We start from the raw sequence: 12254 nt of genomic DNA, 5'->3' as shown, positions 1-12254 counted from the left end.
TGTATTGTTTATGTATTGAATCAATGATCTAAACGAAGGGTCCCTGTATTGTTAATTTATTGAATCAATGATCTAGACGAAGGGTCCCTGTATTGTTAATGTACTGAATCAATGATCTAAACGAAGGGTCCCTATATTGTTAATTTATTCAATCAATTATCTAAACGAAGGATCCTTGTATTGTTAATTTATTGAATCAATGCAAAACACAAAAAAGCAAACCATTTTAATGAACTATAATATATTAATTGGATCACAGACTTAATTCAAAATCACAGTTATTAAACCTCAGCACAATAATAATTTACATATACAATCTATCAACACAACACCTTTTTTAATGTATTTACAAATATAATAAAATGTGTACTTCTTTGAGTCGTCTATATGTAGAAGAGATCTGCAGTGTAAGGCCATGTTTCCCTGTAATCTATAAATGCCACAGGACATCCTAAAGGAGAAGGCTTAACAAGGCCTCACTTTTGGTTAAAAAAAAAACAATTTCCAGGTATAAAATAAAATCAGTAACCGTCATTCACATAAATGAATAAAATGTCTGTCTGTTATAAACAATACCATAATTTCATTTTTTAGGAAACCCTGTCATATTTACACCTTTTCTAAATTATCTTAGATATCAGCAACAGCCATATATCATCGTCAAAATGAAATCATACTAAGCAGGTATGCATTGAGATACTAGTAACGAGACTGAATTTTTTTTTATGTGGTAGTGAAATTGACGATTTTACAGTACCTTTTTTCATATCTTCTCCTTTAGGTATTTCACCATGGTAACGTGGTATGATATTTTACAATCTGTACAGTTTTATGAATATGGTATAGTTCTACAATAAATATACTAGCAATATAACAGATCCATAATTAAGATGGCTTCCCCTCTTATAATACTGAATGTCTAATTACAAAATTCTACTCAGTTTGCTATTTTAATTTAATTTATCTACAAACATACAGAAATGAAGATAGTATTGGTTTTAAAATGTAAGTACATACAGATACATCAACAAATTTATTTTATACATTAAAAGTTCCTTCTCTGGCAAGTAACTGCTCAGTAGTTAAATGCAATAACTTCATTCTCATCTACAATGGGTCTGGTTCCTAATTAAAACAAAAGACAAAACAGAACATCTATACTAAGCATTATATCTTTTACATTATTAAAAGTCACAATTGTGAACAGAGGTTTCTTTTTGTTATAAACTAATTGCCCATACATCTCCAAGCTATCGCTCTTTTTCGAAGACTCCCAGTCAGGTGAAGAACAAAAAAGATTGAAGAATTATTTAATCCTTTTTACACTGTGATTAGTTAATTGATTGATAATTATTTAGTTAACGCCCCTTTAAGATATGAATAGTTGATTATTTGCTTAACGTCACTAAAAGACATAACTTTCGGATTGATCGAATTTGTTTTCGGCAAACAATAACTTACAACAACGTTCTTGAAAAAAATACAAATTTTCTAAGACTAGCAAAATTACACGATGAAAAAAATATGCAAATTAAACTTGATGAACAAATTTCACTTTGCGCCTTTAAACACCAGTAACACCTACATCTACTTTATATATGACAATGTAAATTTTGAAAATAAAAATGATAATATAATTCACATCTCTGCCGTTTTGTGGACGTTTTCTATTTCACACAAATCTTACCTTTCTCCTTCCCTTCGTTTATGTATGATACCTCCTGTTTAGTTCGTCCTGCTATGTCCTCTATTGAGGCATTTTCATTTCCGACAAGGTAGTATGTCCCAAGTGTTCCATATCCACGTAATTCAATCTTTCCTCTCTCTTCCAGGGAATATCCTTTACCTTTCAATGCTCTGTAGAAAGTACAATGTTTATTGAAAGTGACTGTCAGATATTACACTCACACTTACCTCATTTTGAATTATTTCCCTAATCTGGAGAGCTTTATTGCGTATGTAAATTATAGTGTATTGTAAACGCTTTTATTCTCTCAAAAACTTTAGCAAATTACAATTCTCGTCACAATATTGGATCCAGAACTAAAATTTAATTTTCGACGGAAAAAAAGGAATTTAAAAAATTCCATTGATCTAGAATTTAATACTATAAAAATGCAGAGATGTAGTATGATTGTCAAGGAAAACAACAATCCTCCAAAGTTTAAATGAAGAGGATGTAAGCATTTATAGAACAACAATGAGAAAAACCCACATAGTCGAGTTAGTAGTTCAATCTGATATGCAATCTAATCAGAAACCACTCAGATTTATAATCAAATAGTCCCTTGATCATTCATAAATGGAGTGTATCTTTTGTCCTTACAAACATTCATCTGATCTTAGAAGAGCAAGATTGAGTTCATGAAATTTCTATAACATCCCAGGCTTTTATAGCTTACTTTACGGTATAGGTGTTGATCATTGTTGAAGGTTGTTTGGTGACCAGTAGTAGTGTATATCATTGTTCTTTAATCTTTTATGGATAGTTCTTGTATTTATATATCAAAGGGTAAGACATAAAAAAATTGCAAGGTAAATTTCTAAATATGCTTCAACACAGACGATTTTAAAGACTCTTTCATTTCGGTATAACTGCATTCAAATGAAGATTTAATTCAAAATTGTTTCTTTAATCACAAGCCTATATAAACCACATACATTACAAGCCTATATACACCACATAAATTTTATTTATAAATGCTTACAAATAATTTGTTGGCGATCTTTGTCAACATTATACCTTTTAACTGTAAACACATAACATATATAGTAGGTTTTTCTGAAGTGAAGCGTAAGTTGGTGCTTCAGATGTGATACATCAGATTATTAAATGGCCGTGTCATCTTACAGATAATGGGATTGCAATTTTTAATTCTGGTAATCTTAATTTGGCCTCGAGCACCACTGAGGAGACATCAATTGTCGAAATGTGCATCTGATACAGTAATATTTTTAAAGTTAAATGTGATTTCACTTTATATATGATGACGACCTTTATATAAACAGCAAAAATAGGGAAAAAAACCGACTGGAATCGGAAACAAATATAATGGGACCAGACAAGAGATATATCTCAGAGACCTGCTATTTATGTATTATCTGTTAAAACCAGAGTCATATATAGTAACACGATTCAAAGACAGTAACATGAAAACACTTGAAAAAGATGTATGATGGTGAAAATGTGGAATCTATGATAAATTTAAAATCCTTTCGTTAGTTACAAACCTCAGACTCTGTAATGGGCAGTCAATTCGTAATTCCTTCTGTAAATGCAAAATAAAAAATAGATGTATAATGTTTTTTACCTGTATGTTGATGGAGTGATGTGGATCTTTCCTGGTTCACCGTGACTTTCCATTTTAGAAGCAACAACAGCAGTTTCACCGAGAACTATATATCTTGGAATCTTTGTTCCAAACACGCCACCGACAACAGAGCCTGTATGTACCCCGATTCTAATCTGAAAACATATTTAACTATCTAATTACTCAAACCACAAACCATAATAGGAAATTGTTTTTTTAATGATAAAATGCCAAGTTGCTTCAAAATAGGTGAAGAAGGACTTCTAACCCTTCCGGAGCACCCGAGTTTTAATTGGACTAAAAATTTCTTATTGTAACCTTGGTATCTTCTCTCTCTTTTTGATTCAAATATACACGAACAAAATAGTCACATCTGATATTTATTATAAAATGTTAAAAGTGCCGATATTGGACAAGACACTAAATTATTTTCTATCGACCGGAAAGTCTGTATCCTATTAACTGAACTTTTTCACCATTTACAGGTTATATTACTTTACCTGAAACTTTTCACCACTTACTTGTGAAATGACTTTACCTGAACATTTTCACCATTCACAGGCGAGGCCACTTCTTGTGATGTGAACATCATTCCAAGAGCAGTGTTAGCTATTCTTTCAGCATGGTTGTGTACTTTGTCTGGTACACCAGAGACAACAAAATAAGCATCGCCAATCGATTCAACCTAACAAGAAAAAACAAACAGGCTAACAAAATATAAATCAACAATTCTTTGTTACCGTTTTAAACAAAAAAGATTAACTGAGCTAGAAAAACTAAACAAGTTAACAAATATATATATATGAGGAAGTGGTAATTTAAAACAAAATTAGGAAATTTCTCTACAATGTATGAGTGAAATGGTTTGCTGTTCAATGATCTTATAATCTCCTTATATCTGTCAATTCTATAAAAAGAAGTGAAAGTTGATAGCTACTTACCCTGTATGTATCGTGAATCTTGGTGACTCTATCAAACCTGGAATACAGACAGTTGATGAAATTGACAACTTCACCGGGTTTAGAACTTCCAACAACCTGCAGGAAATGGACAATGTCACAGAACAATGCTGTCACATCAGGATAATAATCTAAAAAAATAAAGTCTCATCAGTATAACTATCTAATAGTAAAGTAAGTCAATATAGGCAGTGTTCAGTGTCTTAACACAATACACATGTATGCTTAGAGATCTACCATGTCCGCTAAGTCATTCTGCCAAAGTTCACACAAACGGTGAACATAAGTTATCTGTGTATATCACACATGTCTGTCAATGTCATTCTGGCATATATCACACATGTCTGTCAATGCCATTCTGGCATACATCACACGTGCCTGCCTTTGTCAATCTCACATAGATCCCACATGTCCATGGTTGTCATTCTGTCATATTGCTGGTTTTGCCATCTTCATGTTCATGGCAAAATTTATCTATGGATATAACTATGGAATCCGAAAATAAGTTGCTGCCCATCAGAAAATGCTTATCCTATCGACGCTTTTTCTCCCTAAGGAATTTTGTTCGAATGTATACCAGTTCATGTACTTAAATAATTGACTTCATTATAGAATTTTATATATAATGGAAAAACATTTTATTTTCAACCACGTTTGTGGAGTAAATACAAGTAGAACAACATTTCACTTCACACCAAAGTCAGTAGTTTTATGCAATAGTAACCACAATGATATATACAGTTGATACACTACTATTAGTCCGCAACTTATCCTTTAAAAAAAAGTTTTCATTCAACTGAACTCTCAAGCCATGTTTACCACTATATAATACACACACTATATAATACATACCTCCTTTTGGCATTTGACCTTGACTTAGTATCGCAGCAGAGTGTCTCGGTAAAAATGAGCTGTACAAGGCTTGGTTTCTTTGTTTCTCGTTGTTTAATTCTTTCATCAGAATATTCCATTTTTCATTCGAATCGGTCTTTTTGTCATCTAAACGTACGCCTAGAGAACCCTGTGCATCGGCATTTTCAGTGAATGAGAACGAATTAGTGTAATTTTGTCCCGTTCCAATTCTGTCAATGTAAAAAAAAGACAAAAAACATCATAGATTAGATTTTAAAAAAAGTTTTCAAAAGTAATTTCAAAATGTGTATTCATCAGTCGAAATAGGGTTTTGCTCAATGTGGAAGGTCGAAGCTTTAATTGTTAATGAATAGTTTTCTTGTTAGCGATCATAACACAAATCCTTATTATTGTATAGACATGAAACAATCCTTCCTGTCTGAGATTTTTTCAGTATCGTGAATTTAAACATCTATTCCTTATTTTCCGTTTTGTTCTTGTCTCTTACAATTCTATACTGTTTGTTTGAAAACCAATCCAGAAGAATCAACAACTACTTTATGGATAAACATTAAGCATTTCCCTGATGTGTACCTTCATTGTCTTTACTGAAGTATATGTGGTATGTAACAATATATTTTTCTCAATTTAGGACAGAAAATTGGGATCTACGTTCATCAATCGTTGAACAGAAATACTTTTTTTTTATTACAAGCGATCTTTCAATCAAAACTTGGAGTGTAGAGAAGTATAAATTGAAGTACATGTAGTAAGTATCAGTATTGACAGAAGATCGATTCATAAAAACAAATTATCTATCATGAAGGGTGTTCAAAGCATCCCAGCTTTATAAATATTTTGGAATCTCTTGTGCTCAATACTGCATTAGCCTTTGGGTGTATAATAGGACAATCTTTGTTAATCCAGATAAAAGTGTTTGGTTCCACAGGTTTACGTCGTTCTGAACATATGTCAGTGTAAAACTCAAGGAGCTGATGGGCAGATTTATGCCATAATTCGGGATTAGGTCAAACTATTGTAGGTTGTGAGTGTTAACCATTCCCAGAAGACAGGTGATATTATGTCGGATGGGTGGGTATATCTCTGTACAATAGAATTCAGGACGACCGGATTTAAAATTCACGTGTATAAAATTTTGCATAACTCTAGACTAGATCTTTTGCGAATTCAAATCTTGGATATAAAATGTTAAGCGTTTAATAAGTGACAGATGTATATTTATATGTCTGGTACTGTAAAGGCCATTTACATGAATGATTAAAAGTTATTTAATGGTATACAACGTTTCCTATACTTTCCTAATTTTCAGAAATAGAAAAAATATGCATATTTCTTGGTAATAATAAAAAAATATGTATCAACAGGCACTTGTCTCTTAATTTTTGTTAAACTTTGTACCTTTATATAAAGGTAAAACAAAATTCAGAGACAAGTACTTGAATACATCTGTTAAATGATAAAGACCTGTATGCCAAGTCTGTCAAGAGGAAATCCCTGGTAGCATCCCACATTGGTATATCAGCCAAACGCATTTCTCTTTCCTCAAGGTCGTACCAACATCTAACAGTGGGAGTACAAATAAAGAAATAGTAGCCTCTATCACGAAGTAAGTACATCTGACCTGTAAATACAAGTGGTTCTTAGGAATTTAGTTCAATTACATCGTTATTATTACTAAGAATTACAAATCAAGATTTTACCAATTATTCATAAGAAGTATTTAAAATTATTGTTAAAACACTAAGATTGGTTTGTAAAAATCTGATGAAAAAATAACTAAATATTTGTACCGACAAATAGTCTAATAAATATATTTATCCTGCAATCAGCTAACTATTGTACAAATAACAGGTACACAAATAATTTTTTGCTTTATTTGTACTTGTACAAATAAAGTCTCCTGTTACCCCGCTTCCATGTTGAGCAAGCGGTAATGTGGATATTTCTTTTTGCGTACCAGTTCATTTTGGGGTCCTCTTCGCAGTCCGCGTTTAAACTATGTCGATTTCTTAGAAAAACTAGAGACAATGATTTAGATTTTAACAACTAAAGTTTCAAGTGTTGGGTGTAAATTTCAGGATAAAAACAATATATGTAAATTGTCAGAAAATATAAAATTTATTTGTACTCGCTACGAAACAGGAGAAAAGCTCGGCGAGCCTCGCTTTTCGTCCTGTTTCTAAAGCTCATACAAATAAATTTTATATTTTCCGACAATGTACATATATTGTATATTTCGCGATTTATAATTATGGTGAAGGCATTTTTAAAAAGTTTTTGAGAATCGGGCTGATTTTTTTTATTCATCGATACTTTTACCATAGATGAAAGTGTATTTTAGCTTAGTTCTTAAATCAGGCATGCATATAATGTGAATTATTGTGTTTATCTTAATTATTAATCTTAGTTCGGTTTTGCCTAATTTGGCATGACATATATATTTTATGTCTTTTATGCTTTAATATCAGCATTGCATTTGCATTGCGTATATGTATGTATTTGTCGGTTCTGTTCTGTTTTCTCTGAAGAAATATATTTCGGTGTCGTTTCTTGGTCTTCTTAAAATTACCTTTTAGTGAAAGAAGTGGTCGTTTTTTCCAATCTTTTACCAACTTATCTCTCTTGAATTCCAAAACAAATGGACACATGATAAACTTCTTCACGTTTTCATATGTGAAATCTGTGTGTCTGGGATACAGTAAATTGAAGAACAATTGTACTTCTGCTGTCCGACTGCTTCTAATCAATGGCATCATCTGCTGAATCTTAATTCCAGACTGGATCACTTTCATTTCCTCATTCAAAATAAGATGGTATGGAAAGACTTCAATGAACATCCTAGGGTTGATGAAATTTTGTTCCGGGTAATTTGGAACAAATCCTCTACTTAACAGTGTAATACGTGCTATAGCCCGCCATTTTGCCTTGGCGCTGCGAAATTTAGCCAGTGGTAAAGCCTCCTCTCCAAATTCTCGTCTGATTTGATCTAATTTTTCTTTAACAGCATCCACATCCTATATAAATATAATTTGCTTCTTAATACATTTAAGGAAAGATGTAAGATTTGGTGTGCAACAAATTAAATTTCTCAATTGTAATTTGAGTGTAAAAAATGTCATCTCATGATGCTGGTCATCAACCCAGTCTTGCTTTAATATTAGACTGAATGAATATATGATCAGTATTATCACACACAGCGTTGCTGACTTTGCTGTGCTCGTAATAGAAGAGATTTCTGTTAATTGGTGTTTTGCATTGTTGTTATTTCAAAATATTGTGACGAAATTTGTTGATAGATACAGAGAGTTTAACTATGCATAGTATATTTTAAAATATTTAGTGTACTTTATTTTTCAAAAAATTGCTTTTAACGACTTTAAACGTTTGATCATACGACATTAAAATTGAGAATAGAAATGGCGAATGTGTCAAAGAGACAACAACCCGACCAAAGAGCAGAAACCCTGCTGGAAAAATGGTACATGGAAAAACAAACAAAATGGTAGCTAAAAAGATAACAGAAACAACATTAAATAGTTTTGTAATGGTGATATGCAGTACCTCTTTATGTATTTGTCTTTCTCCGTGTTTCTTAGTTTGAGCAACAAATGTTGGTGTTAAATCGTCCGGCGTTTCTGCAATCCTTTTTGCTACAATGTTAAATATCACGTGCTCACGATGTCCACACTCCTCGGCCACTGACTCGTTGGATATGGAAATTATGGTGATAGACAGTTCCATTTTATATAAAACTTTGGCTACTTCCGTGATAAAACCTAGAAAATATATTCAGGTTATTTATTTCAAAACGTGTGTGGTTTCAGAAAACGACAAGTTATTTGCTATACTTACTATACACTATAACAAGTACAGATGTGACTATTCATTATGTATACTCATTTATGAGAAGAACCAAAATGATTAAGGTACCATTTGGTCATTACGTATTCAAGTACTTTGCTTTCATTTTTTTCGAGTTTCAGCAATTATGATGATGAAAATCCAGAAAACTACTCCGGACGCACCAAGTTTATGTATGAGAATCAGATTGGAGTTTTTAGAATAGGGAATAATGGGCCAAAAAATAAAAAAATAATGAAAAATTAGTCAAGTCATATCAAGAATAGAGAATAAAGGGCTTAAATATATCAAATAATGGACAAATAATTTAACCAGAGAAAAATAGCAAAAATAAATAATGAATACAGAAATGACCCTCATCCAATATGGTTGATTTAGTTCAGGAGAGTGTATTTTCGATCAAAAGTTAGTTATTAACCTTTCAGAATTCTGACTTCTAGAAGGTAGGAAATATGTTTTGTTTAAAAACACATCAATTTGTGAAATAAGCAATACAGATTTGGACAGACGACAACAAAAGAAACGTCATCCCCCATACAAATATTATAATTAATATAAAAGGTATCTTTTTGGATTTTGTATTTGAAGAACTCCACATATTGCCAATCGTGTGTGAAAAATATTTACAACTGAAGTAAGAAGGTGGATGTTATTAACGTTAGTTTTAATGGTACGCTTGAATATGTATATATTTCTAGAAATACTTATGCCTGGAGTCAAACGACTCAACAGCAACTGGGAAAATATTGTCTTTGTGTAATGTCTTATCTTTAACTTTTGAACTTTTCAGGATGTTGCATTTTTGGTGCGATGGAAACAACACAACGTTCAAATAACAGCATTTTTGTTATGAAAAGATACCCTTTCGTTATCATGATTTCCACCCTAAGTCATGTTAGTAATTTTGAAAATAATATTTTGCTAGTGAATTTGAAAATTGAATAAAACAATGAACGCCGCTCTAACGTTCTAATAAAATCATGAAGACAAGATGGATAAAAAAAAAATATATATATGATAAGAGAGAATGTGACTGTGTTCATTATTCAACGCAATAGAAATATTGTACTATTTGCCTCACCTCTGACCAATGGGTGGTACCCAGGTCTGTGTGAAAAGTAATGGAGTATCATTCTATCAGACACAGAGTCTTCGTCACAGTGGAAGGATGGTGCTATTACATCTTGATAATCATCTCTCAAATAATTCTGTATGGAATCCAAATTCTGAACAAATTCCAAGATATTTCCACCAAGAAGTCGAATTAATTCATCATACCCAAATCGTGTGAAGTAATGTAAAATGTATTCTCCAATCAAGACTAAGAATGCTTCTCGTTTGAAATCTACAAAATCAATGTTTTAATTTTAATGAAATTCAGGACAAATGTAAAGAAGAGCTGTACTTTGGACAAAAACTTTTCCGTTAGGAATACTAAATACATATAATATAATTTATTCCATATTGAAAGAACTTTAGTAGGTTTTTCTATATGAATGGGACTTTGAATAAATAAGCATATTCACCTGCGGAAAAAGTATATTCACCGCGCAAAACGTCGCGTGCTTTTACGTGAGTTATAACGATACAATGTATGACGTTTAGTTGGTTTTGGTAAATAACTGTTATTTTAAACACATTTTTCTCTCTCGGAACATGGAATAAAACAATTACTGTCTTTTGTTTCGGTAAATATGTGGTTTAATTGACTTTTGAAAAACCTAGTGACATTCACTTCGGCCGTAGGCCTCAGTGAATATCAGTTTTTCAAAAGTCAATAAAACCACACATTTACCTCATCAAAAGACAGTAATTGTATAGTATTCCTCTGTCATTCCAATATGTTATTGCATATATGTAAAAATAAATCTATTGCAAAGCAACCTTAACAAATATCAATTGTGAGGCAAACGTAGATTTGCAACGTTTTGTAAATTAAAACAACTCGTGCCATTGGCCATTTACAGTTACATTTAAATAAGATTTTACATAAGTTTTACAATTTGCTAATGTAATGGAATGTTGGATCGTTCCAATACAACTATACGAAAGTCATTTTGAAAATCATTCACTACATTTATGAAACTGATCAATGGCACGTTGTAATTCTACTGGTTCATATTTACGCCTGCCTCAATGCCTGTTGATATCTGTCAGCCTATTGTCCAATGCATTATATAACTATACATTGTTTACAAACAAATGGGAGTCTATTTTAACTCTAAGTGACGCAGAACAGGACTTCTTACGGATAAAGTCCAGAAAGAAGTCACTACTTCAAAAATTGCAATAAAACCATACCAAACTGACAATCAATTGGTATTTTGAATATAAATACGGATGTCATAATAGTATCTTAACATACTACTTTAACTATGTAACGTTATTCCTTTTAAATCATATTATCGTTTGTGTCTAGTCAATGTCGTACCAATATGACACAAATAAACAACTTACTGATAATGCACAAAATCCCGCTTTAGACGGGGAAATGATCGAAGAATATGGAAATAATTTTTCTTTATGTGACATAGATATATTACTGTAAGCTATACGTATAGCTACCAAACGAGTTATTAACAGTATCATATTGTATTACGTAAATATGTCCAACTGTTTTCAGCATTATAGTACAAATATTGCTACCTACTTTATTCACCTCTGTATTAGTATGTTGTCATCACTCCGAATAAGATATATATATATCCGGAACCCTGTACTCACATTTTATTTTCTACATGAGCAATGTAGCATGAGCAACAGAATGAAACAAAAGGGTATACATAACTTACTGAGATGTGAAACAGACAAGTTAATCAGTCTTTGTGTCAGTTCATCGTCATGTTGGTCTTTTTCAGAGAAGTTCCCTGAATGGTTTAATCCTTTTCTGGAAAAGAATTCATAAAATGAAAGCTGGTTATATTTTACTTTGTTCATTGTAATTTCACCAATCTTGAGCATGTATCATAACAGCTTTTTAAATGTTTACATTTTCTTAAATAATGTTTTTTATTTGAAATGTCTTAGCCACAATCCCGTCCTCCTTCCGCAATTGTGACATCATCGCATACGACTTGCTACTATCAACAATTGTTTATTTGTCGTGACACGACGGGTAGTAGAGCATGGTCTGCTTGTCCTTCCTAACAGCTGATTTCGTGTAATCCTGGATTCTTTTTTGTTGGGCCTCGTGTTACTCTAGCTTTCTGTGTGGTGTTTTGTAGACAATTATTTGTACTTTCATCGTTTT

At 32.0% G+C, this 12254-nt stretch overlaps 1 protein-coding gene across 1 annotated transcript; it reads right to left on the bottom strand.

Moving 5' to 3' along the window:
- Positions 1-207: 207 nt before the first annotated feature.
- Positions 208-11888, bottom strand: LOC127737468 (guanylate cyclase soluble subunit beta-2-like). Its single transcript, XM_052248180.1, has 11 exons — positions 11797-11888; positions 10086-10349; positions 8705-8919; positions 7713-8157; positions 6608-6764; positions 5123-5352; positions 4253-4401; positions 3850-3996; positions 3312-3466; positions 1688-1857; positions 208-1125 (listed from the first exon to the last, which is right to left on the bottom strand). Exons 2-11 carry the CDS (start codon positions 10135-10137, stop codon positions 1076-1078), a joined length of 1770 nt encoding a protein of 589 aa, XP_052104140.1. The 5' UTR covers positions 10138-10349; positions 11797-11888; the 3' UTR covers positions 208-1075.
- Positions 11889-12254: the final 366 nt, after the last annotated feature.

The sequence above is a fragment of the Mytilus californianus genome, unplaced genomic scaffold, assembly GCF_021869535.1.
Source record: "Mytilus californianus isolate M0D057914Y unplaced genomic scaffold, xbMytCali1.0.p SCAF_4, whole genome shotgun sequence".
Taxonomy (NCBI): Eukaryota; Metazoa; Mollusca; class Bivalvia; order Mytilida; family Mytilidae; genus Mytilus; species Mytilus californianus.
This window is presented reverse-complemented; position numbering and strand designations above follow the sequence as displayed.

Coding starts and splice junctions, on each gene's coding strand:
- LOC127737468 (XM_052248180.1), bottom strand. CDS start 10,137: ATGATACTCCATTACTTTTCACACAGACCTGGGTACCACCCATTGGTC. Junction 8,920..10,085: donor GTACCACCCATTGGTCAGAG/GTGAGGCAAATA, acceptor TATATTTTCTAG/GTTTTATCACGGAAGTAGCC. Junction 3,997..4,252: donor AGATTCACGATACATACAGG/GTAAGTAGCTAT, acceptor TTTTCTTGTTAG/GTTGAATCGATTGGCGATGC.